Raw genomic sequence first — 27,351 nt, 5'->3', positions numbered from 1 at the left:
TTAAGTATTAATATTAATGAGGTCTATAAAGACCTCATACCAATGTGGCCCTCTTGAATGGGTGCTCATGACTTTATGCCCCAGGAATTTTTATCACCTGGCTTAATTTCACCATGAGGCCTCTTTTAGGGGGCTGGGAACACAAAACTTGTCACATTCCTTTATTTGCTTAAGAAAAACAGCACAGTCCTGCTGTCATCTCAAAGTTCAAGTATCAGCAGCCACCTTTTCATAACTTAATAATCAATGATAGTTGTGTGTGGGGATGTGTGTGGGGAGTGGTTCTGAGTAGTTTAAGATCTTCACATTTTGAGGTTTTGGGGTTTTTTTTCAAAAACACATTCTGGTATCTCTGTATTTGACCCAGGGCAGCAAGAAAAAAAAAAAAAAAACATGGTTTGTTCAATTCAGTAGTATTCACTGAAAATTTTCCATGAGCCTGGCACTGTTGGGTGTGTTTTAGTCAGCTATTTTGCTGCTGTGACTAAAAGGACCCAACTAGAACAATTATAGAGAAGGAAAAGTTTATTTGAGGGCTCATGGTTTCAGAGATCTCTGTCCATAGAAGGCTGGCTCCATTCCTCGTGGCTCAGGGTGAGGCAGAACATCATGGCAGAAGAGTGTGGCAGAGGGAAGCAGCTCACATGGTGATCAGGAAGCAGAGAGGAGACTCCATTCACCAGATACAAATATATACCCCAAAGCCACACCCCGATTCCCACCTCCTCCAGCCACACCTTATCACTTCAGTTACTGCTCCATGAATCCCTATTAGGGGATTAAATCACTGATTGGGTTAAGACTCTGATAACCCAGTCATTTCTCCTTTGAACCTTCCTGTACTGTCTTACACGTAAGTCTTGGGGGGACACCACATCTAAACCATAACAGGGTGCTGGGAATTTAAAGTAACAAAGACAAGATCATGGTGTTTGATGAACTTACAATCCAGTGGTGGAGAGAAGCATGTAAATAAGTCACCAAACAGGGAAGGGACTGATGCTATCTAGGGGGAATGAACAATTATATCTTCTGCAAAGAGTGATGATTAGGGAAGGGTTCCCAGGGAAAGAGATGTTTCAAGCTGGCATAAAAGCACACTGGAGTCCTGCAGGTAGAGAAGAGAAGGAAGTTGCTCTAGGCAATGGCAGCCACACAGACAAAGACAAAGAGGTGTGAGAATGTAAAGTATGTTCTTTGAGGACACAGATGAGCTGAGGCCACCTCCCACTGCTGCACCAGCTGTGCACTGCCCAACTGCAGGGGAGGACAGTAAGGCAGGACGGGGATATGAACGATGCAGCCAGGAGTCAGACAACATGGTGGCCTGAGAGAAGGGTGGGATAGAAGTGGAGAGACAAATCATCAGAAATTCCTCATTCATTTCATTTGTTGCTATAGTCATCAATGTGCAATTGCTCAGCAAATATTGACTGAACAACCATTGGGAATTTGGGGGTTTACCTTACTTCTGCCATTTTTGCCTTCTTCACACACAAAGACCTATTGAGGACCCTCTAGCAAAAAGGTCAGCACTCTTCAAACCTGAGAGACACCACTCACCTACATTTCATTGCCATGTGGATTAGTCAGTGGAACGGAGCCAGCCCCCTGGCTCATCTTCATGCATGGCCAGTTCAACACTCTTATCCTATAAATTAGGAACTGAGGGTCCAAATAAGACTCCCTCAAAATTAACAGCTGGTAAGTTCTAGAGCCTGAACTAGGAGCTAAGTCTCTCAACTTAGATCTCAGTACTCTTTGCACTAAAAGGATAAAGAGTAGTAACTGAGGACTCTGTATTTATTCTTCCAAGAAGGGAGGGTTGTGCCTATACCAGCCAGCTAAGTAACCCCAGTTGCTATTGATAGGTAACTTTGAAATCCTGGTGTCAAGAAAAATTCAGGTCTGACCCTCATCACAACCCAATGTGGGCTGGGGAGCACAGAGGTCTAGCAGTTACACAGGGGAGCAGTGGGATTTTTCTTGTGATAGGAAGGATGGAGAACAGACACCCACTCTTAGGTGCTTCACCTGGAAGGACTCACATCATTGCTGCTCCCGTCCCAGTGGCGACAACAACCATAGAGTGCACTTAGAAGCAAGGGTGCTGAGAAAAGCAGTTTAGCTTCATACTAGGAAGTTGAGATGGGCTCAGTGAGCATCCAACCAACCCATGCCACAGTTAACGTAGGGCAAGTCCACGTCGTGGCTGTTATCCCAATGAGAGCAGCCTAACAGCAGTCAACTGAATGCCTACTTGGTGTCTACCCCAGAGCCATCGCTTCCTTCCCCTGGGCCTTCCCCATTGCCCATTGCACAGGTAGGAACTGAGACCCAGAGACCTGTCCAGGGTCTTAGCCAACCATGCAGCTCCAGAACCTAGGAGGTCTAGACTCCAAGAAGCACTGTGGATAGCAGAAGGTGTTGACAGCAGCACACCTCAGCACTAGTTGTTCGCAGTGGCAAAAGATGGCAGACAGGCCTCTGGGGAGGAGAAGGGACAGGAGAGGGGGAGAGTCCCAGCTGTCTTTTCTCTGTTGCTCCCCTGCCTGCCAGTCATGCTTTCCTCTGACTCCGTCATGGAATTGTTTATTTTTATTGGCACAAGCACCACCACTCAGAATATTTGTCTGCAAGGAGAGAGCAGCAGGGGCGGATTCTGGAGCCCGGGGGTGAGTGGGCCTGTGTGTGCGCTGCCTTAGGTACGCATCTGCTCTTTGGTTTAAACTTAGCTTTCTCCAAAGTGGAGAACACAAACCAGTGCTTCTTTCCACCTCCAAGCACTGTGGATCTCCAGCTGGAGAGGCACGATTGGGAAAGAGATTCAAACATTCAGCTTCTCCCCCAGGTCCAAGCTCCTAAGGCCCCTGAAACAACCTGATGCCTTCAAGCCCTTCCCTGGTGTCAGGTTGGGCTCTCCTGGGGTTGCTCTGTCCCCACAGCAAATCTCCCAAAGCTCTTTCATGTCACCACCATATCCTCCAAACATTCCTATAGTATGTCTGCCTCTTCATCAATCTACCTTTAGTGTTTCTTTTCTTTTTTCTTTTTTTTTTTTTTGCGAGGGGGAGGGAACCGCTGAGCCACATCCCCAGCCCTATTTTGAATTTTATTTAGAAACGGTCTCTGAGTTGCTTAGCGCTTTGCTTTTGCTGAGGCTGGCTTTAAACTGGTGATCCTCCTGCCTCAGCCTCCCAAGCCACTGGGATTAATGGGCATGTGCCACCATGCTCAGCTACATTTAGTGTTTCTGTAGGTGACATGAACTCCTAGCTATGGAGGATTTGATTCAAATCAGAAAACTATAGCTATACAGCTGGGATTGACTCAATCAATCAACCCACTGTTTATAAAGTTAATGCCTCTTTAGAAATCACATTAGTTCCTGGGATTCCCCAATCCCTAAACTTTAAGCATTTTTAAACTAGTATCCTTGATTTAGGTTGTTGAACTACAGTTCAATGGAGATAGGCAGGCAGGCAGAGAGGAAGGCAGATAGATTGACGGATGATTTTTTTGAGAAAAAAGAGTAAATTTCATAGCTCCTTGGTGAGAGCTAAATAGCACAGTGGGGGGAGCATTGTGCTAGCTGCTTTCATTTACCTTATTATCTCATTTAATCTTCATAGTATGATGTTGTCACTTACTATAAGAAAGGCATCTCATTAGACACTGCAAGGGTCAAAGTGATTTAAAAATGTTTCTGTCCCTCCTGGAGCTCAGACTGGTGGCCATCATGGTTTATCACCATTACAGTCACTAACATTAGTAGCAACATGGCGGGATGGTCCTCGTGATTGGCTGAGCTCACGTTTATGCCAGTACACAAAGTACTTGGCAGACATCATCTCATTTATTTCTCTACCACATCTAAGGGACAGGCATTATTACTGTTAAACCCATTTTCTGGTCAAATAACTCAAGTCTCAGAGAGATTAAGTCACCTGCTGAGGCATCACACTTGTAAGGAATGAGCTCAGGAGTAATAATAACTGGGACAAAGAATGCAAACAGAGGCCAGAACCCTGGAAAGGGCTACACCAGAGTCACGAATGAAGTTCCCAGGAAGGCAAAGTGTCATTCTTATGGAAGAGCCTGGGAGAGTTATCTGGATGAGTCTGAAGATGAGCTGGTCCCTAAAACTATAGCAAGGCCCCCACAGGTAGATGCAGGAGGGAGGAACTCTGGAGAATGTGACTTTGTGAAGGTGAAGACTCTGCTTGAGATGGAACCTTAAGCAGCCCACCTGGGCTGTGGGAGGAACCCATTCATGTTTCCCCTCACTGATCTTGTCAGCTCTTTTAGGTAGGGTTTCCCCAAAGATATTCATGTTATTATAAAGAGCAGAGTTATTTCTTCCCATTTTGCCGATGGGAATTATTAAGCCCTGCTCAGAATTGGTAAGGTCTAGAGAAAACTCCCAGGCATGGAGCCCAGAGCCCACAGGAGAACTTAGCCACATGTCCTCAGAGGGATTTGCCTGCAACAAACTGGAGAACCCTGGAGCATCCTGTGTCTGCTCACTCCCTGGAGGGAGGGGAAAAGGGGGCATGTCCAGGAAAAGATTCCAGAGCTTTCTCCTGCCAGCTTACTTTCCGTCCACCCTCCATTTCTCCTTGAGCTGTTGGCTCCTCCATATGACACAGAATCTTCATATTGTAATCTCAAATGCACTTGAACCACTGTTCTAGATTCCAAAGTGTCTTCTCTGAAAGCAGGTATAGGACCAGATGTGGAGATGCAAGGTCCTGGCATCCTGTCCCTCACCTTTTCTACAAATCGACTTTGATTCTCTGACAGCTCTGTGCCTGGTTGTGTGCCTAGGACCAGCCTCCTGCCATCCTACAGCAAAGCGGCTCAGGGCTCCTCTCTGAATATGACCAGAAATGAGCCATAAAACAGCCAGTGAACTCACTGTCATTAAGCAGATGAAGTGTTTTTGAAGTAGTGAGGCACTGAGGATGAAGCAAGCATAATTTAGCAGAAATTATTTGTAGGAGAGATGGAGGGTGGGCCACAGGGAGGCCTACCTGGCCGGTGGGACTATGAGGCTGTTGGTACAAGCTGACACGGCGGTAGAGATATCTTCTCCAGTGACCATTTATGACCAGGACAGACAGACTTGTCAGGTTACAGGAGGTGAGGGTGGTAAATCCAGAAGGCATATTCTTCATGGTCCAGTGTCTTGGGGACACTATTCTGGGCTTCTAGGGACATACCCTCAGGTCTCACTGGGCACCCAGTCACTGGGGATCTTGTTCAAATGCAGACTGTGGTTCAGATACTCTGTGAGGCCTAAGGTTGCAGGATTGTGTCTAACCAACCCTCAGGAATGGTGGTGGCTGCTTCTGGGCTGAAGGCTATACATGGGGGATGAGGTGACAGGGAGGCCTCCTCAGGGTTCCCTTGGAAGCAGGAAGGTTTACTTCTCAGGTGTGACTTTTCAAATTTGTATTTCATACAAATATCTTGAGGTGTCTCTCTGGGAGTAGAAGAGGTGAGGACCAGGCCTGGAAGTGTAGATTCTGCCTGTGTGAGGGGATTCCAGGGTTGCCTAAGGGCTTGGTTCAACAGATGAGCCCTGGTGACCAGCCATTCCCCAGCAGGAACCCTCTGACTGTTGGTCAGTCACGGCTGTCCATAAGGAGTCAGGTTGGCCTCAACTCCAGAGGACCCAAGGCATGACCTCATGGAGTGGGGCCAGGGGCAAATAGTTCTTGTTTTACTTCCTGGGGACATGAATTTCCTGCTTCACTTACAAAGGTCAGTGGGGTCTGGGAAGAGCTGGTATTCGGAACTCATGAGAAATTAGATTACAGAGCTTGTCAATAACTCTCCTTTGGAGACATCCAAGAGGTGTGTTCCTGATAGCCCCCAAGACATCTGTTCTCATAGATATCATTCATCTGCAGCCAGCAGACAAGTGAGCCAAGGAAGTACATGTGTCAAGTGCTTGGCGGCAGGGTGAAGATCACTCCTGGGGCCATCTTGTTTATTTCTAACACTCATCACAAAGCTAGCCCCCTTCAGCTGAGGAAAAGAGTAAATTTCACCCCAGCTGGGCCTGTTTGTCAACCAGTGCCAAATCATGAGGGCCCAAACAACAAAACACCCAGAAAATGGAAAAGGTCCACTCCATTGATTTCCAACCCATTTCTCAGGGTGGGGGGCTGGAAAGTTATTCTGGGAAGATGGCACTCAGGCTGAAGGGCTGGGAATCGGTCACTGACCTGGCTCCTTGAAATCCCCTTACAGTCGGTATGCTTCTCTGGGCCAAACCATGTGCCCTGCAATAGTGATCTAGCAACCTCCATGGACCCTTGACAGCCTCTGCTTATGGACTCCCATGCTCTGTGGTGTTCCCCCATGCCCTGGACTGGTGGTTCTCAACCTGGTGGATTTCTCAAGGTCTACAGACATCTTTGGCTGTCACAGCTGGGGCAGGCGTGGTTGGCATCTAGTGGGCTTTGGCCAGAGATCCTGACCAATATCCTACACTGCACAGGACAGCCCCTAAAAGAAAGGAAGATCCAGCAAATGCTGGAGAAAGCCTGCTCTAGGCAAATACTCAGGGGTCTGGAGCTGTCCTGGGAGAGCCAGAGAGGCAGGAAGCCAGGATGAGACTTATTGAAGTCCTTGCCTTAGGGCGAGACACGCCGGCTTCATTCTTCCCCTTAAATCCAGGATGCTCCACACCAGGCTCTCTCAGCCACCTGTCTCTGTTATTTGCCTTTCAAGTTATCATCAGGTGCTCTTTCTGGTACTGCGGCGCGAGGAACCATGAGCAGCAAAGTCTCTCGCGACACCCTGTACGAGGCGGTGCGGGAAGTCCTGCACGGGAACCAGCGCAAGTGCCGCAAGTTTCTGGAAACGGTGGAGCTGCAGATCAGCTTGAAGAACTATGATCCCCAGAAGGACAAGCGCTTCTCGGGCACCGTCAGGCTTAAGTCCACTCCCCGCCCTAAGTTCTCTGTGTGCGTCCTGGGGGACCAGCAACACTGTGACGAGGCCAAGGCTGTGGATATCCCCCACATGGACATCGAGGCATTGAAGAAGCTCAACAAGAATAAGAAGTTGGTCAAGAAGCTAGCCAAGAAGTATGATGCCTTTTTGGCCTCAGAGTCCTTGATAAAGCAGATTCCACGAATCCTGGGTCCAGGCTTATATAAGGCTGGCAAATTCCCTTCCCTGCTGACACACAATGAAAACATGGTGGCCAAAGTTGATGAGGTGAAATCCACAATCAAGTTTCAGATGAAGAAGGTGCTATATCTGGCTGTTGCTGTTGGTCATGTGAAGATGACAGATGATGAGCTTGTGTATAACATCCACCTGGCTGTCAACTTCCTGGTGTCATTGCTCAAGAAGAATTGGCAGAATGTCCGGGCTTTATACATCAAGTGCACCATGGGCAAGCCCCAGCGCCTGTATTAAGGCACATCCTAATAAATCCTAGTGCTACCATCCCTTAAAAAAAAAAAAAAAAAGTTATCATCAGGTCTTTCTTCCCACATCTACATGTTTTTGGCGGGTACTGGTAATTGAAATCAGGGGCACTCGACCACTGAGCCACATCCCCAGCCCTATTTTGAATTTTATTTAGAGACAGGGTCTCACTGAATTACTTAGTGTCTTGCTTTTGCTGAGGCTGGCTTTGAATCCGCCATCCTCCTGCCTTAGCCTCCCAAGCTGCTGGGATTACTGGCATGCACTACCACACCAGGCTCAAGATGGTTTTAAAATGTGGATGCGGTACAGCAGGAGAAGCAGGGGAAAGCCAGGGTCTTCCTTGTGATACTTTCCATACTCACTGAAGATGGCAATAATCACAGGTAGAGAGAGAGAGTCAGGATTGAAACTAAACAGAACCAGTTAGATCTTGACTGCATGTAGGTAAATCATCTGCTCATCTACCTACATGCTGGGTCTTGGATTAAGGTCTGAGCCAGAGAATGTTGAGTGAGGATGAGGGTGCAGTGCGGGTGAGTGGGCTCACAGTGAGTGTGCCTCACTGGATAGTATGGGCACCATGGTGGATGCACGTGTTCATGGCTGGGTGTGCAAGACCAATCAGTCAAATGAATTTGATTCCCAGAGCCTACACAAGTGCTTTGAAGATAAGTCTTGTTTTGTTTTTCATTCATCTTAGTCTGCATTAGAAATAAACATGCTGGGGGCTGGTGATGTGGCTCAAGTGGTAGCGCGCTCACCTGGCATGCGTGCGGCCCGGGTTCGATCCTCAGCACCACATACAAAGATGTTGTGTCCGCCGAAAACTAAAAAATAAACATTAAAAAATAAAAGAAAAGAAATAAACATGCTGGCATTACATAAACACTATATTTTTATTCATTTATTTTTCTTATCTGAGACAGGCAAAACTAAGGTTTTACATGATGTAGTTAAAGGTATAGGCCTAAGTAAGAGTAAATATATTTGTTTATTGGGACTGAAAGTTGTGTATTGCTGTAGGCCAATCTATTCACTATGATTGATCATCTTGTTTGACACTGAGCTTCTTACCAGCCAAGATAAAACAGGAAAGAGGATAAAAGTTACATAACAAAAATGTTCATAGCTGTCTTTGAATAACAAAGTGGACAATTTTCTCAACCATAATTTTACAGCACGTGCAGAACTAACTTTGTCACACAACAAATCTTGATTAAAGCTGAAGTCTAGCATTAAGACACAGTTTAGGGTGACAGTTCTGTGAAGATCCTGAAGGGCCATTGGTTTTAACATTCACTTGGATATGGCATCATAACATCCAGAGGAGTACATATGTCCCTGTTCCTTATGTTCTCTTCCCTAAGTACAATTTCTTTGGCTAGGTTTTTCAGCAGGAGTTCTTTAACAAGTCATCTAAGATAATACTTCCATACAAGGGCCCAGATGCTGGTCTTCGATACCATAAGCAGATGGATAGCTTGAGAGAAGTGCTCATTCATGCTCCATGTTTATATGCACATTTCTTTATTTACTCATTTATTTTTTCCCATTTGTTCTTCTTTCCATCCACCCATTTGTAAAACCCTCTCCTAATTTGGGGAAGCAGAATGAGAGGACATAGTAGTTGACAAATTACTTGTTTAGAAGGGTTTAGATGACTGCTAGTTAGAGTCTTCCATCCTCCATCCCCATAAATGTCAGTGTCCAAACCTGGAGGTGAGTGGACGGGCCTCATTGTTCAGCAGGAAAGGTGTCAGTGACACATGGACAGGTGAGGTGTGGGAAAGAAATCGGAAAGGCCACCTAGGGTGTGCCCAATTAGCTAAATGGGTTTACAAACTGAGAGCCATGCTGAAAAAAAAAAGAAAGGTGTATGGAGCCCCTTTCATAAAGGACAACAATCCACCCCATGTTTCATTCTCAGTTACCCATTTGTATTCATGACCATGCCTGTTTGCACAACCAGTAAATGGGCACAAGTCAATTTATTTTTGTTTTTGGCACCATGCTTTTCAGTTGCCAAAATAGTTTTTGATTTGGGGCAAGGGTTGTAACTCAGTGGTAGAGCACTTGCCTGGCATGCTTGAGGCCCTGGGTTTGATCCTCATCACTACATAAAAATAAATAAATTGAATAAAGGTATTGTGTCCAACTACAACTAAAAAATAAATATTTTTTAAAACTATTTTTTTTTAGTTGTAGATGGACACAATGTTTTTATTTATTTTTATGTGGTGCTCAGGATTGAACTCAGAGCCTTGCACATGCTAGGTGAGCACTCTACTACTGAGCTACAACCCCAGCGCCCCAGAAATAGTTTTGATTTAAGAAAGTTTGCAAAAATATTAGAGTTCTTGAATACACTCACCTGGTTTTCCTTACTGTTGACAAATTATTATGTCCATTTGTCACAATCAGAAACCAACATTGACTTGTTATTATGGACCATAATGCTACTTTACTTACTCCCCAAGTTTTACTTACTACCCTCTCTTCATTCCAGAACACTCCATTCCATTTAGATGACAGGCCTCCTTAGGCTCCTCTATACTGTGCTCAAAACTGTCTTGTTTTTGATGAGCTTGACAGTTTTGAGGTGGTCAGGAAGTATGTAGAATTTTCTCAACTTGAGATTGTTGGTACTTTTCTCATGGTTAAGCTGGGCTATGGTTTAGGGGTGAGTGCCACAGAGGTAAGGGACCTTTCCGTCCTATCACAAGGGTACCTATGGTCAGTAGGACTTATGGCTGTCGATGTTGACCTTGGTCACCTGGCTGAAGTGGTACCTGTTGAATTTTTCCACTGCAGTCACTCTCCCCCCTTTCCATGCTGTAAATTTTGAAAGGAAGTCGATCTATACCACCCACTTAGACAGTCGTGCTCTGTCTCCTTGAGAATAGAGTGTCTGTATGAATTATTTGGAATTCTTTTGTAGAGGAGAGTTCTGTTCCATCTCATTTATTAATTTATTCAATCATTTGTTTATATCACTATGGACTTGTGATTTTTTATGTCTTTTGTTCTAATAGTAGGTTATTTATTTTATTGCTCAAATTTGTCCACTATTTGATGGCTCCTGTGTCCCCTTGACACATGCTTATTCAGAGAGCACTTCCTTACTCTCTGGAATTACAAGAATGCATTTTTATTTGGTAACCAGATTTAATATAATTGGAGAATTTTTATATAAATATATATACACATATACATGATCTTAATACAAAGAGCAAAATATATAAGTAGAATATATAAATAGAATATTAGCAAATATTCATCAATACTAAAGATTTGCATCTTGAGTTGTTTTGAGTGCAATATCCTATTCACATCTTGCATTCAGCTTGGTTTAGAATTCAAGCGATGATTTTTTTTTGGTTACCTTACATATTATATGTAGAATGAGAGAATCAAATCAATTTAAAAATACACACTTTAAAGAGGAAACTGGGGTGTTATTAGTGATAATTAGGGGATTATTAATTCAATACATTTACATCCTAAAAGAGGCAAGTTTATATTATAAAAGGAGAAAACTTAAGAAGCAAGAGACCTTCAATTTACCTTTTAAAAAATAACTTTATTTTATTTATTTAATTTAATGTGCTGTTGAGAATGGAACCCAGGGCCTCATTCACCTAAGACAGCATTCCACCACTGAGCCACAACCACAGCCTTCAATTTACTTGTTTTTTTTTGGGGGGGGTTGGGTACAGGGGATTGAACTCAGGGTCACTCAACCACTGAGCCACCCCCAGCCCTATTTTGTATTTTATTTAGAGACAGGCTCTCACTGAGTTGCTTAGTGTCTTACTGTTGCTGGGCTGGTTTTGAACTCGTGATCCTCCTGTCTCAGCCTCCCTAGCCACTGGATTATAGGCATGTACCACTATGCCCAGCTTCAATTTACTTTTGAACAAGAATAATCTGTAGATTAAAAAATTCTAGATCTGGGGCTGGGGCTGGGGCTCAGTGGTAATGCACTTGCCTGGCATGTGTGAGGCACTGGGTTTGATTCTCAGCACTGTGTATAAATAAATAAAATAAAGGTATATCAATAACTAAGAAAAGATTTTAAAAGTACTAGATCTACTTTAATAGATAACAAATCCCCTAAATCCTAAGGATTAGAGAAGGAAAAGACATAATACCAACTTTCAGTTCTCTAGTTCCGGAAAAGTAAATTAGGTGAAATGATAGGCAGCTGTCCAAATAGCTATGTGATCAAGGAGTTTTAACTCTCAAATTTCTAATTCTCTTATGTGTATTTATATTAGTTGGATGTGCTTTTACTTGTTCAAATTTATCCTGTAGTTAACAAATTGGCAGCAATCCAAACTTAAAACCATTGCACAGCAGCTATTTGTGACTATACCCTTGACTGTTACTCCAGTACCTTTCCCCACTGGAGTTCAGGGTGCTAGACAGTGACAGTTTCTCATGAAACAAGAATAGCAAAACTTCAGCAGATGAGAAGACAGAATCGCCAGCAGCTCTGGGATGTAAACCCAAGTTCCTGCTTTCTATTTCTTTGCTCTGTTTTTCAGAACTACATAAGAAAAAGTGGTATTAGAATATTCCTACATTTTAGACAAAACCTCTTTGAATTCTTACTACTAGATTCTACTTGAAGAAATGGGAGAAAGAGTAAGAGGAGACAAAACACATTACACTTGTAGACTTCACTACCATAGTTGGCAGCTACTTTTTTCCTAAACTAAAAATCTGATTAGATCCAATCTAGGAACTAAGAGATCAAAATAGATAGGACAGCTTCTTTAAAAAAATCCCAGTTTTCTCAACCAAGTAGAACCCATGGGTAGATGTTAAATTATTAAAACAACCTATGAGCTTAGAAAATTGAAAGTAACTTCTTTATTAAGAAAATAAAGACATGTTGCTTAGGGTAAGGAGCAAAAATGACCAGTTATTAGGATAGTGAGTAAAAAAAGATGTCTTATGTATCTGTATGTCTATCACAGACAAACGACTATTTCTCTTCTCTCTCAGAAAATGTATAGTTTTAACATTAAAAACAAAAATTGAGCTTGTTAAATAGAAAATCAAATCCTATCAGAAGAATTACATGAAGTCAGTCATTTTTTAAACTTTTTTTTTAGTTGTAGGTGGACCGGAGACCTTTATTTATTTATTTTTATTTGGTGCTGAGGATTGCACCCAGTGCCTCACATGTGCCAGGTGAGCGCTGTTCCACTGAGCCACAACCTCAGCCTGAAGTCAGCCATTTTTTTAGATGCTGATTTAGGATCCCCACCATAATATTTGATGATCAACAAGGCCACATGTCTGCTAAGGACATCATATAAAGATGACTAAAGAGTGCCTGAGCTCACAGTCCAGGAATTATTGGAAGGAAAGAGTGACAGATTACAAGAGGAAGGAGCATGAACCAACACAAATGAGAAGTCAGGATTTCATTGTAGGAAAAGGTGAAAAGAGGATCAATGCTTCTGAAAGAGAAATAAAGGTAGGTTTCTGAGCAACAGGGGAGTGAGAGTGCTCAGTTTTGTTAGGTCTGGAAGCCATCTCTACCTGGAGCTTCCCAGCGGAAGCCAGGGCACTGACAATGGGACATCTAAAAATAAGCCATGATCACCACAAAGAGAATGACGGCCAGCATGAACCTGTCCACAGTCACTGCCGAAGCTGCGGAATAACTCTTCTCCATCACCCTTGTCTTCATGGGCTTCCTGATATGGTAATCTGTGGAAAGGATGGTTTTTCGAGCCCCATCCCACTTTCCAGGGCCCTGTAGATGAAACTGGGCTGGAGTACAAGGTCCCAAAAGTAACTGTAATGCTAGCTTGGAGTCAGTGAAGGCCAGAGACAGTAGACTAGGCCTGACTCCCACCAAATCAGCAATCTCTTCCATGCTATCAATGTAGTCTCCCTGAATGGTATGGCGTTGGCTTTCCATGTACCTAAATCAGAGAAGACAGAAGCCATGGCCTATCAAAAAGGCGATTAACTAGTCAATCAATCAACATACATATTGTATTGATTTTATACTGGGCACATTGTACTGATTTAAAAAAATTTGTTTTACTTGTTGATGAACCTTTATTCATTTATTTATATGTGGTGCTGAGATTTGAACCCAGTGCCTCATACATGCTTGGCAAGTGCTGTACCACTGAGCCACAGCCTCAGCTTGTATTGATTTTAAATTAGGCTACAAACTGTAGTAAATAGTGAAAAAAGATATTTGTCACCATTCTTAGAGATCTGATAATACACCAGAAGAGATAAGATTGTTGTATACATAACAGAACATACAAGGGTTTTGCTAAATATTGTGGGTTTGACTGTTAAATAGAAATTTTAAAAAGGGTAGTTAAAAAAGGGCTACAGGGCTGGGGATGTGGTTCAAGCAGTAGCACACTCGCCTGGCATGCGTGTGGCCCGGGTTTGATCCTCAGCACCACATACAAACAAAGATGTTGTGTCTGCCGAAAACTAAAAAAAATAAATAAATATTTTCAAAAAATTCTTAAAAAAAAGAGGGCTATAATAGGTCATTGAAGATTTGAAAGATATAGATGAGAAAACAGCCAGGTGAAGGAATAAAGCAGGAATGGGCATAAACGTCTGTGGTTGTTGCCTAAGTCAGCAGAAAACAAGAATGGACCACAGCACTCCAGACACAGAGGACTCTGACGAGAAGGAGGGAGTTCACCCCAAATCCTCAAGCATGGGGTTCTCTATTTTGTGAGGCCAGGGTGGTGAGATGGGTAGGGGTTGTCCACAGATCAGGGCTTCCCAGCGAAAATGTTAATTTGGATCCTGAAAGGACCAGGGAGGGTGACTTATCTCACAAGAAGAAGTGGCCCTCCCAGTGGAGCCAGATGGAGTGATGGTACCAAGTGCAGATTTGGAGAGATAAAAAGACTTCTTAGTGAAAAAATAGTTGACAGTAAAATATGTGGAAGAAGTGTGACTAGGAGACTTTCACTTTTTATTTTCTATAATGAAAAGAAAGAAAAATGGAACACAAAGCAAATAAGAGGAAAGTCTTTAAGCTAATTGAGGAATCAAAAAACCAAGACAGGAAACAAGGATTAGAAAATGAATTTTTGGTAGAATTCTTGAGGTGGAATTCTGGAGGAATTGATAGGTGGTCAAGTAGTACCTTATCAAAATGGAGCTGGAATTTTGAGGAGATGAAATAGGAAAGAACCTGAGAGCTCTCCTTCCTGGAGATTATATTAACTCGGGCGTCAGCACATGTGCATTTACATATCTTATAATAGTAGGTCAAGTATTGGAGTTTTCATGAGGTTTCATAGCCTGTGGGATGGTTAAGAGGATTAAATAGACCCCATGCCCATGAAATGCTGAATGTGAGCAAACTGTCAACCCTCAGGAAAGTTCAGACTATGTCCTGGGGGACTACTCACAATCAGAAGGTGGTTGGACAAGCTTAAGTGAAAAGAAAGAGAGCAGGAAAGTCCAAATAAGAGAGTTTGGTGCCAGAAAAGAAGGGAAAGAAAGCCTTCAGGAAGGGAAGATGCTTAGAAGTGCCAGCTCAGGAGTGAGAGCAAGGCACCTGGTCATGGATGACCTTCAGGGGAATGATGTGGAGAGTAAGGAGGAAGTTGGGAACACAGGGACTCGGGGAAGCAGAGGAGAGGCCTAGAGCAGAGGATGTAGGAACTTTGCCATAGACGTGCAACAATGAAAGGGGAGGAAAATAGGAGAGCACCGGTAAGGACAAGAAGATGGAATGAAAAGTCACCTTCTCTCCTCCAAGACAGGCCAGAGCCATGCTTTATAGTCAGTGGCTGAAACCACCATTTGGGGCCTGCAACAATCGATTTCCACATAAAAACAACCTGGGATTTGAGCTCAAGTTCTGAGATCCAGACTGCCACATCATTGTATCCACAGAAGCAAAGCAGCCAGGGGATGTTACTGCTTTACCAGATCATACTGTGACCTGCGTGTGCGGTGCACCTGATGACAGCCAGCAAAGCAGCCACGTCAGGTCTGTAAGTCTACTTAGAACTTGAAATCACCATTGATTCACCACACCCCTCCTTCCTTTGCAGACCTGTTAATACTTCAAGTAACCCTCCCCCAAATAACATACCTGATTGTTTTCTCAAGGAGCTTTTTCCTGACTTTTAAGTCCTAAACATAGCCTTTATAGCGCCTTTATACACTTCCTTGAGTTTTCTCTCCTTTCCCATCCACATTAAACTGCTAGTGCTATTTCCCCATTCTGTTGTCACCACTATCATTCCCCTCCTATCACAATATAACCAGGATTCTCAAATTAACAAGATGAAACTAAATGTAGGATAATATTGTTCTTATCAAGAATAAGTAGAAAAAGTTACATACATCTTCTTGGGAGAATTTCTTACCTTTTTGCCATTTCCTCTTGAGTCCTAGATATATCTGCCATCATTTCACTTTGTGAGGGCAATTTCTTTAGCCCTAAAGAGAAAAATTTTAAATTTAAGTGTAAATTACCTCAATAGAAACAATGATCCTATTAACAATTACTGTGCTATGGAGAATTCAAAGAAATATAGGATGATTTTCTATACTCAAAGAGATAACAGTTTGCTTGATCATTTGATCTTGCCATGACCAAAATATAAGTTGAGCATACCTCATCACAAAAACAGATATCTTAAATGCTCCAACATTTTGTCCATGTTCAACACTCTTTGAACATGGACAAAATGCCCCAAGTAGAAAATTCTACACATGACCTCATGATAGGTCATATCAAAACACAGGCACAATTTTATTGTATAAAATTACCCTCTGGCTGTATTGTGTAAGGTGTATATAAAAACTAAGTGAATTTCCTTTTTATACTTGGGTTTCATCTCCAAGATAGGTCATTATGTATATGCAGATATTCCAAAAATCTAAAAATATATTAAGTTCAAAATACCTCTAGTCCTAAGGAATATTCACCGGTATCAGTACATGTAGTTTATTCTGTTTTGTCTTTGGAACATATTTACTGTACTCTGCCTTCCAACAAATACCTGCCTCCTCCCTAACATAGTCTTTGAATTGGTAAATTAAATTTGGACACAAGGAAATGACAAATGGCCTTAAAAGCAAATGAAAAGTGAGGTACAAGGTCAAAAGGCAAGTCAGGTGTAGTGATGCATGCCTGTAATTCCAGCACTTGGGAGGCTGAAATTGGAGGATAACGTGGATCTAAAAGTTCAATCAGCTTGAGTGATATAGTAAAACCCCAACTCAAAAAAGGGAGGGGTCTAGAGGAACACCTGCACAGGTATCTTAATAACAAAGGTATTTTATACAAGAGAGAATAAAGGAAGTAAACATAAACTCTAATCACATTTTATGCTAAAATCCTATGGAAAATAACCTTCACCTTATAACCTCTTTTATTTGATAAGAGTTTTGTGTGTCTGTGTGTGCGGGGGAGGTAAGGCCAAAGGAACTCATATACCCAATCTTGACAAATAAAATTTAAGTATTAATATAAAACAGTTTCTGTACTATGATTTAAAACCAAGGACATGACTAGACAAAGGCAGAATCACATTTAAGTCCATATAAACAACTCTAGCTCAAACAATTAGCCTTTTGCCCAGATATATAGCCTTATGCCCAACCAGATATGTAGGCACTGTGCCATGTACAAAATTGAGCCACAATTCTAAAATGTTACTCTATAAAATTCTGGAATATAGAATTTCAGAATGGGAATGTGTCTTAGTACAATCCTTCTCTTTACAATACAATATCAAGTGGTCATCTAATTCTTCCTTAAAAGTATCTGGCCTTGCAGCTATTATGAAGACAAGCACAATAAGTGTTGGCAAGGATGTGGGAGAAAAGGCACACTCACACACTGCTGGTGGACTGCAAATTGGTGCAGCCAGTATATAAAGCAGTATGAAATTCCTTGGAAAACTTGGAATGGAACCACCATTTGAACCAGCTATCCCACTCCTCATTTTATACTCAAAGGACTTAAAAACAGCATACTACAGGGACATAACCACATCGATGTTTATAGCAGCACAATTCACAATAGCTAAACTGTGGAGCCAACCTAGAAGACCTTCAGTGGATGAATGGATTAAAAAATGTGGCACATACACACAATGGAATATTACTCAGAAATAAAAGAGAATAAAATTATGGCATTTGCAGGTAAATGGATGCAATTGGAGAAGATAATGCTAAGTGAAGTTAGCCAATCCCAAAAACACAAATGCCAAATGTTTTCTCTGATATAATGAGGCTGATTCATAGTGGGGTAGGGAGAGGGAGCATGGGAGGAACAGACAAACTTTAGACAGGGCAGAGGGATGGGAGGGGAAGGGAGGGGACAGGGGATTAGCAAGGACAGTGGAATGTGATAGACATCATTATCCAAAGTACATGTATGAAGACATGAATTGCTGTGAACATACTTTATATACAGAGATATGAAATATTGTTCTATATGTGTAATAAGAATTGTGATGCATTCCGCTGTCATGTATTTTAAAAGAAAAAAAGATCTCTGGCCTTAGAGATCTCACTACCTGCTAAGGAGATGATATAACTGACTGATGTGGTTGTTGGAACATTATTTTTTGAACTGACCCCCAAATATACTTCTATGCAACTTTTATCATTGGAACTAGTTCTTCCTTCTGGAGCCACACAACTAAGTTAAAATGTGAAAAGCACCTGTCATGACTACTTTAAGTCTTCTCATTATCAGGCTGACCAGCACGGGGTCCTACTATAACAGGTGTCATGTTCTCTGCCATTCTGGTGGCCCTTTTCTGTGCACACCTGATACGCCTCTGAAACACAGAAGTCAGAAATTCAACACTCAGAGCCTACTATGTTTTTTTAATGTGTTTTCTTAATTTATGGGAATTATGACTTACAAATCAACAAGGAAGCATGGGAATGTTTCCTTTGAAATTAATCACAGGTCTTTAGGATGCTCAAGAAGTACATTTGAAAGCTGATTTCCAATGACTTCTTACAGGGTACAGCCACCAGTCTGCAGTTATTAGCTGAAACTGTATGGAGGAGGAGGAGGCGGAGGTCTATTTCTTGGTGGTTAGAGGCAGTCAGTTCATGAACTATTAAATTTGATGGGCAGATACAGATATTTACAACATTCTGTGATGAAGTTCTCTTTGAATTTATTAGATTTCAGTGTTACCTTGTTTAGACACATATTGTATCAGATTTCTTATCTCCCTCCTTCAAATCATGCTCCCTTTATATGGACCAAAAAAAAAAGTCTTGTCTTTTTTTTTTTTAATGTTAAGCTGATATTATGCAACCTTCAAGATTTCATTCCTTGGTTCTAGTTTGACTCTTTGCTCTAGTAAGTAAGTCTAATTCTTATCCCATATGTATCTCTTCAAATATTTGAAGGGAACTCTTAGATCTCCCCCAGATCTTAACTTCTTTAGCCTAAACTTCTCCAGTAACTTCATTTGTATTTCAAATGATATGTTTTCACGTTCCTTAAACCATTTTCTCTCTCCTTATTCAGTGAATTCCAGGTTAACTCTATAATGTCTTTAGGTGGTAGTCTGACCATTTAGAGAACTGTCACGAGGTTCTGAGATGGTGCTGGATTGAATGAAGCCTTTTGGAACCCTCCTCACCCGCTGGCTCCTACTGAGCCTACTATCCCAAAGCTCAAAGTTGTTTTCCCTCAGGTGCTCCTGGTCAAAACTCTAAGGGGGGACATGCAGGGACGCAGAATAGTAGGGATGTGAGGATTTGAAAGTTGAATATTTTATATTCTGGATTATCTCCTACCAGGTGTTAACTTATTGTATGAATTAAGTCGCACCATTTCTATATTTGACATTCTCTGTAATGAAAGATGAAATTCTTTTACTTCACAAATACATACCAGTTGCCTAAAATTCAGATGAGTGGATTGTAATCTGAAGTACACACTGGAATCTTCTGGGGAACAATTTTGTGCCTGCCCCTCCCAGATTTACTGAATAAGTATCACCATGAATGAGATCAAAGCATGCCTAAACTGGGAAATACCCAGGTGATTCTAAGGTATGTCCATGGTTATATTACTACTTAGATTCACTTAAAAATAAGTTTTCTGGTACTAAGTTTGTGCCAGATATTATGCAACCCTCAAGATTTTGGTCAAACATACTGCTATTTAAAAGCAAGCACAGAAACATAGTCAAACATCACCAAGTAATTAAGGAGTGAATTTTTATTGTCACTTACCTTTAAATACTTGAGAGGCCCAGCATCCTTGGAGCTCTGCAATCGGCATAATGGCTCCTAAGGGCTGAATCAAGCCTCTGATTGCAAGAGTTGGCTTTTCTAGGTTGGGAGGGAAGACCTTTTTATATAGGGATATCATATTTTTGACCACTTTGATAGAATCTTCCAGAAAAGGAAAGGCAAAGCTGTAGCCTGTGGCAAAGATAACAGCATCAATGTCATCCTCCCTAGAGCCATCCTCAAATATGGCAGCTGTCTCTGAGAATTCCTTCACGTTTCCCTTCACCTTCACGTTTCCCTTCACCTTCACCAAACCAGAGATTATGCGATTGGGCAGATCGTCATTTACTGTTGGATGCTGGCTCAGAGCTCTGTGAGTGGCCATGAAGATTAAGAGAAGGAGAAATGAGAGGGACCGAGAGAGGCAAAGAAGGGGAGAGAGAAATAAACCCTGTAAGTAAATTTTTACTTTGGTGGAGGTGGTTAGACAATAATATGTCAACGGTGTCCCCTCGGTTTACCCATGAAATTTGGAAAGTCCCACTTTACACCAGTTTTACTTTATATCAGCTTTTCAGGGCTCAAGGCTGAATGGGCTGGACCCTGCAAGTCACTGAAGGGGAAGGTATTGGAGAAGTGAAGGATAAGAGTTTTTTGGAGGAGTGCATATGTGGTTGTTCATGTGATAGTAATGCTCCGTGGTGTCACAAGGCCACAGGACAGTCGTTCCTGTCCACATATCAATCAGTCTGACAAAACTTGACTATTAATGTCCTGATCCATTTCTAATTCCAAAGAGGTAGACTTAGACTTTCATTTTCCAAACTGTGGAATAAATTACACATGTACAGCAAGTTAGAGTTCAAATTACATTTCCATGCATTAAGTTATTTGGCAGTCACATAATCTCTATGAAGGGTAGGTGTCATTATCCAGGTTGTATAGATGAAGAAACTGAGGTCTAGAGAAGATAAGTGACTTGACCAATGTTCTACAGCCTAGGATTTTAGAATTTCTGTAAAAATAGTTTTCTATACTCTCTTGGGATACTTTGGACCTAGAGACGGCATGGAATAAGGGTATCAAAATAAATAAGTCAGGTTTCCAGTATCTTGGGTCTGTAAAAACAAGTCTTGATTCCTGAACCTTGGGTCAGCAGGCTCCGAGACCCCTCTCCCCACATCTTCCTGGCCTAGCCTCAGGAGTGTCATGTGTCTTACGACTACACCCAACTACACCCGAGCTGTGGAAGTCAATTTGCTTGGATTTGAACCTTCAGGAAGACGGTATTCTGCATTCCAGCCGCATGGCTTCATCTTTCTCTCTAACCTACTGCTTTTCACTAGCGCGCCTCCATCCACACAGTTGCCTAAGCCACAGAATTGTCTCCTGTCTGCTCACCAAGCCTGTGTTCTTCCTCTCTTAAAAAAGAAGTCTGCCTAGAATAGTTTTGTCTACTAACTGTCTCACCTGAACAACACAGTTGTCTTTAGGGCTCCCCCATCTCCCCTCTATACCATTTGCCTTACAATAAGAAGGGCAAATAAACATGATTTTAGGATCCTTGATTTAGAAAAGAAAAAAAAAGGTATAAAGAATATTGTTGGGTCAGTTGCAGTGACACATGCCTGGTCATTCTAAAATAGAATTATTATAGACTTATTATTACACCACTCACTTGCTTAAATTTAACAAGTCATTCACTTGAATGGATTTGCTGTCTTCATTCCAAACTTTTTGGTTTTCCCCCTGCCAGGGCTGAGGGCCGAACTCAGGGCCTCGTGCATTCTAGGCAAGCACTCTGCCACCGAGCTAAATCCTCAGCCCCCTATACTTTTTATTTAGCAGAGCATACAAAAGGTTTCATGCCTGATAGACCTAGAGATGTATTCAACTACTCTTCTAGCTTTGCCATATAGTCTAGCTATACCAGGCTATATGCAGGTCTTGGGGCATAATGTGCCTTTTGCTATTCTAACATATTACAATTAGAATGCTACATGCTGACCCGATTTGCCTACCTTTTATTATTCAATAAAACCTCAATTTGTTTTGCAACTACAAAACATATTCATGCTTAAATAATTCAATGAAAAGTTGTTGGGGAACACGGTGTCCAGGTACCATCCCACTAATTAATTTCAAGGGGAAAACTATCTTTGTACTGGAGAAACCTGGTACATGCCACTTTTTACCCACAATCAAATTTAGCATCATTAATATGAAATAAACTGACATCATGTGGGTCCTGATGGGATTCTCCAAGAAGATAACATCCCTTAATGTAGTATATATGCCAAGATACAATGCAACTCAAAATTTAGAGATAGTCTACAAAAACCATGCCTTAGAAAGAAGAAAGAGGAGGAGGAAGAGGAAATAGGGAGAGGAGAGGAGGAGGAAGAAAGGAGGAGAAAGAGGAGGAGGAGAATAAAAGTCCATGTTTAAAAAAAATGAATGGCCAGGCATGGTGGTGCATGTCTATAATCCCAGTGACTCTAGAGGCTGAGGCAGAAGGGCCACAAGTTAGAGGACGCCTCAGCAACTTACTGAGACCTGTCTCAAAAAAATTAAAAGAATTAGGGATGTAGCTGAATAGTAAAGCACTCCTGGGTTCAATTCCTAGTATGCAAAAAAAAAGGGAATAGAGAATTAGTATTTCAGATTAAAAAAGACATGACAACTAATGAAATGATGTGATTAACATTTTTTAGAATAGAAAAAAACTTATTATAAAGAAGACTATTAGGTTGGTTGCAGTGATGTACACCTGTAATCCCTTGGGAGGCTGAGACAGGAGGATTTCAAGATCTAGGCCAGCCTCAGCAATTTAGCAAGGCCCTAGGCAACTTAGTGAGACCCTGTATCAAAATAATAATAATAATAATAATAATAATAATAATAATAATAAAAAGGGCTGGGAAAAACTCAGTGATAAAGTGACCCTGGGTTCAATTAAAAATTAAAAAAGAAAATATTATTGGGATATATGTAGAAATTTGAATATGCCAACATTTTAGAAAATTATTTTATCAATGTTAAATTTCCCAAATGTGATCATTGTATTATGGCATGTAGGGGAATACCCTTTTCTTGGGTATGTTTTAATGATTTTTACTTACTTTCAGAAAAAAAGATATGTCCTTAAGTATGTGTATATACTACATATTGTTTGGATCTATCTTCCATGAGGGAAGAGATAAAAAGCAAATATAGCAAACTCAATGACAGGTGAATCTAGGTAAAAGATATGACTTTTCTGTAGATGTGAACATTTTCAAAAATAAAAGGCTGGAGAGAAAAGTCACATAGAGTCAGTACACAGGAGGCTTTCACATGCCCTCCTCTGTACGAGAGCCCACCCTCTTCTCCCACTACATCTGTGCATCTCTCTGTCATGTTCTCTTGTCTGTCTTCTGACTAACCATTTTACAATGTTAACACAACAACCCCTTGAGGAAGCCAATATCATCCTCATTTTATGGGTGAGGGACATCAGGAAGATGAAAAATTTGCCGAAGATCATATAGCTATTAACAGGCAAACTGACGTTTCAATGCACATCTGACCAATTATAAATCCTGTTAAGAGATGTTCTATTGATTATTGAATAGGAGAAAATAAAGATTGCTAGTAGAACTACAGGAGATTGTTCAGTACTTCTTTGTTCTTTCCTGGCTAAATGTACATATTCAGAATGGATTAAGGCTGATATTCAGTTACCTGGCAGAGGTATCAGGACATTTTCAACTTTACACAACCCTGGAAGAAGTTTCTGGTAAATAAGTTTTTACGGTAAATAAGTATATTGTTTCATAGTCTTTATCTAAGCTCTCATGTAAAAAGACGCCTGTCTACAAAGTGTGATTCTTTACTTCACACATATATCCTCATAGAGAGGAACCTTCAGCACTATCAGAGTTAGGTGCTTTTACCTGTCACAGTGAAACTACCTACATGGTCTTGGGATCCACATGATTAAGGTGAAGCTTATAGCCTTGATTAAAAGGTTCCCTATCGATGAGATAGTTACAACACATCTATCCCAAGACCGCTGTGATGATTTTTATAGAAAAGTGTGGCATACCATTAACACTGAATAAATGCTTAATGGCTGTCATATTTATTTTAGCTTTTCCATCGATGCCTCACACATACTAGGCAAGCACTCTACCACTTATTTTAAGCAAACAATATATTTATAAATCTGGCTTATAAGAAAAACATAAGAAAAATGGTTAGTCAATATAATCGTGTATGAAATCAACCTGACAAGAAAGGGATGCTTTCACAAAATCATCCTACCACAAGGGTCATACCAAAATTTCCTTATGCACTGAGATCAATAGATCCACTTGCAAATTTTGACTCCCAAATTTTCTCTTTAATACGTAAAGCAAAAAGCTAGAACTCAGCAATTAAATCTCTTCAGTTTGCATTAGTGCTGTGAGGGTCACCCCCCTATGCAGATGTGATTTTGCTGTTTTCCCAGGGCTTTCTCACAAACATGGCTGCCTTATCTCCACACCCTGAATATTTTGTTCCTGTCAGTGTTGCATTCTCATCAATGGCATGACAAGTTTTTTTTTTTTTTTTTTTTTTTTTTTTTTTTTAAGATGGACACAACACAATGCCTTTATTTATTTATTTATTTATTTAATGTGGTGCTGAGAATCGAACCCTGGTCCTGCCGGTGCAAAGCGGGCGCTCTACCTCTGAGACACAATCCTAGCCCCACATGACAAGTTTTAATCCTTATCTTTTTTGTGCAATCAAAAATTTAATAAGAGGGATGTGGATGTTGCTTTGTGGAACAGTGCTTGCCTGGCATGCATGAAACCGTGGGTTCAATCCCTGCTTAAAAAAGAAAAATTACTAGCAAAAATACTATTTTTTTAAAATGTGTACTGTAGATGGATCCTAGCGGTGCTTTACCACTGAGCCACATCCCCAGCTCTTTTTATTTATAATTTATTTATTTATTTATTAAAATAAATGATACAGGCTTTGTGCCACCTGAGTTTTTTTTTTAATATTTATTTTTTAGTTTTTCGGCGGACACAACATCTCTGTTTGTATGTGGTGCTGAGGATAGAACCTGGGCCGCACCCATGCCAGGGGAGTGCGCTACCGCTTGAGCCACATCCCCAGCCCTCTTTTTATTTTTTATTTTGAGACAGGGTCTCACTAACTTGCCCAGGCTGGCCTTGAACCTGCTATCCTCCTGGCTCAGCCTCCCAAATTGCTGGGATGATAGGCTTGTGCCACTGTGCCAGACCAGCAAACTACTCTTTTTACTATTTTTTACTATTTACTTATTTTAACTAGATTAACTTCTTGCTTCATGAAGCCCCATAGTATGGAAGAAAACTAAGTCCAGTATTTAAAATAGTTTCACTTGATTCTAGATGTAAAGATAATTTAAAATTAAAAAGAATTTCTGAAAAATCAGTCTGTTTCGAATCATAAAAAATTGAACACATGTATATGGAACACATTTAAATGAGCATGTAAATAATTAAATTATTATTAAGTTTAATTTTTTTTTTCTTTTGGGTACTAGGGATTGAACTCAGGGGCACTCGACCACTGAGCCACATCCCCAGTCCTGTTTTGTATTTTATTAGAGACAGGGTCTTACTGAGTTGTTTAGTGCTAAATTGCTGAGGCTGGCTTTGAACTTGCATTCTTCCAGAATGCTAGGCAAGCATTCTAGAACTGAGCCACACCCCGGGTCCACCTCCCTGTCTGTACCTGTGTTTTGGGGACTGTGATTGGCCCTCTCCCAGCCCATTTCTTGAGGAGAATTCCCATTTTAAGCTGCCCTCCTTTGTGAATGGTGCTCAGAGGATAGGGGAAAATTTTTTATTTCTCACTTATTTCTCGATTTCTCTTTTTCTTTCTTTTTTTGGTGATTCTGGGGGTTGAATCCAGCACCTTCAGCATGCTAGGCAGGTGCTCTACCACTGAGCTGCACCCCGTTCCCTGTGGTACCTTGGTTTATAAAAGAATGAAATTTCGGTATTGCCAAATGTGTTTATCTTCTAATCTTTTTGTGGTTTTTAAAAGGTGGCTTTGCTGGTATGAGGTTGTGGCTCAGTGGTACAGCGCTTGCCTAGCTCATGTGAGGCTCTGGGTTCCATCCTCAGCACCACATGAAAGAAATAAAGGGGAACTGGTGTTGTGGCTCAGGGGTGGAGCACTCGCCTAGCATGTGCAAGGCCCGGGTTCAATTCTCAGCACCATATAAAAATTAAAAAAAATTAAAAATAAAGGTATTTTAATTAAAAAAAGAAAAAGAAATACAGGTATTGTGTGTCCAATTACAGTAAAAATAAATGCTAAAAAAAGGTGGCTTTGCTAATCCAAAGTTATAAACAGATTGTTATATTTTATCTAATACATTTATAATTTTAGTCTGTTTAGGTTTCTAATGCATAGAGAACTTACTGATGTACACAGTAGGAAGGAATTCCATCTAAATTCAGTTTTTCTCAAATGGATCCCCCAACACCATTTATTAAATGGTTCATTTCTCCACTCACGAAGTGCTTCCTCTATCTTCCACTAATTCCTATATATGTGCAGGGTTGTCTCTGGCTTCTGTTCTATTCCAGTTTGGTACCTGTTCCTAACCTACAGCAGCTCTCATTTACCATTGCTTTATAAATATTTACATATGGAATATAGCTCCTTCGTTGTTTCAATTTTTTTTTTCAGAATTGTCCTGATTGTGCTTTTTCCCTTTCATGTGAAGCAGCTCGGCAAATTCTATGCAAAATGATCTTGGGGTTTTGGCTGAGAGTATGTTGAAATCACACATTAATTTGGGGAGAGCTGGCATTGAATGTTACACTGGACTTTTCCGCCCACCGCCCACCGGCAGGGTGCTCAAGGGCATTCTCTGACGGTATTTGGTAAAGTTTCTCAGTTTTCTCTTCTGAGATTTTTCAAGTTCTGGTTGGGCTCTTCAGTGGGCCAAACTCTTTACAAGTTTAAAGTCTGTCCTAACCCCCTGCTCCCTCACCCTTTCAGAGGCCTCTGCAGGCCCTTCTGCTTACACGATTGTTACAGATTGCTTACTTTTTCCAGCTGTTCCCAAGTTACATCCTGTGTGTTTCCACATGTGTCGGGTGAAGTCTGAAGGGCCAGGCTGGGGTTTCAAGTCCTGTTTGGGGGGAGAACAAGGTTGGGTGAGGGTCTAGGAAGATGGGGACGGCAAGGGGCACTGGGACCCCAGCAGGGGGAGGAAGGAGCCTGTCCTTAGTCCCTGGGAGGTGGCCTGTCTGGAGGGAGGGCATCTGCAGGCCCAGGGCTGGGGGAAGGGTGGCTAAAAGCTCCCTTCTTGGGAAAAGGGTGGGCAGCAGCCAGCTCCTCCATCCTGTGCCTTCATGAGTGTGTGTGTGTGTGTGTGTGTGTGTGTGTGTGTACGCACATGCGTGTTCTGCACACGTGGCATCCCTGGGGCATTCTGTTTCTAGCGGCTTCTCACATTTTCCAAGTGGGCGGCCTGGGTTCAGAACCCAGCTCAGCCACTTCCTGCCCTGCAACCCAGTGTCCCCGAATGACACCTCCTCTGAGCATCAGGGCTGAGAAATTCTCTGTCCCACAGACTGTGAGCTCCAGGGGAGGCGGGTGAGAACTCTTGCACATGGCTGC

General features: G+C 41.6%; 1 protein-coding gene and 1 pseudogene across 2 annotated transcripts in view; one reads left to right on the top strand and one right to left on the bottom strand.

Moving 5' to 3' along the window:
• Positions 1-27,351, bottom strand: part of LOC144251622 (flavin-containing monooxygenase 5-like) — a 60,794-nt gene that overhangs the window by 26,104 nt on the left and 7,339 nt on the right. Inside the window, exons 5-8 of one of the 2 annotated variants that reach the window (XM_077794446.1) lie at positions 26,776-26,860; positions 19,693-19,884; positions 15,840-15,912; positions 13,049-13,394 (exon numbers count right to left, since the gene is read on the bottom strand). In XM_077794446.1, the coding sequence (XP_077650572.1) occupies positions 13,049-13,394; positions 15,840-15,912; positions 19,693-19,884; positions 26,776-26,860 (696 nt within the window). Of the gene's footprint in view, positions 1-13,048; positions 13,395-15,839; positions 15,913-19,692; positions 19,885-26,775; positions 26,861-27,351 lie in introns of those variants that run through there. The other variant, XM_077794447.1, reaches the window with a different exon arrangement.
• On the top strand, positions 6,769-7,467 carry LOC144251623 (large ribosomal subunit protein uL1 pseudogene; annotated as a pseudogene).

This window comes from Urocitellus parryii, unplaced genomic scaffold, assembly GCF_045843805.1.
Source record: "Urocitellus parryii isolate mUroPar1 unplaced genomic scaffold, mUroPar1.hap1 Scaffold_127, whole genome shotgun sequence".
In the NCBI taxonomy this organism is placed as follows: domain Eukaryota; kingdom Metazoa; phylum Chordata; class Mammalia; order Rodentia; family Sciuridae; genus Urocitellus; species Urocitellus parryii.
Note: the sequence above shows the minus strand (reverse complement) of the source record. Positions and strands in the feature narration are given on the sequence as shown.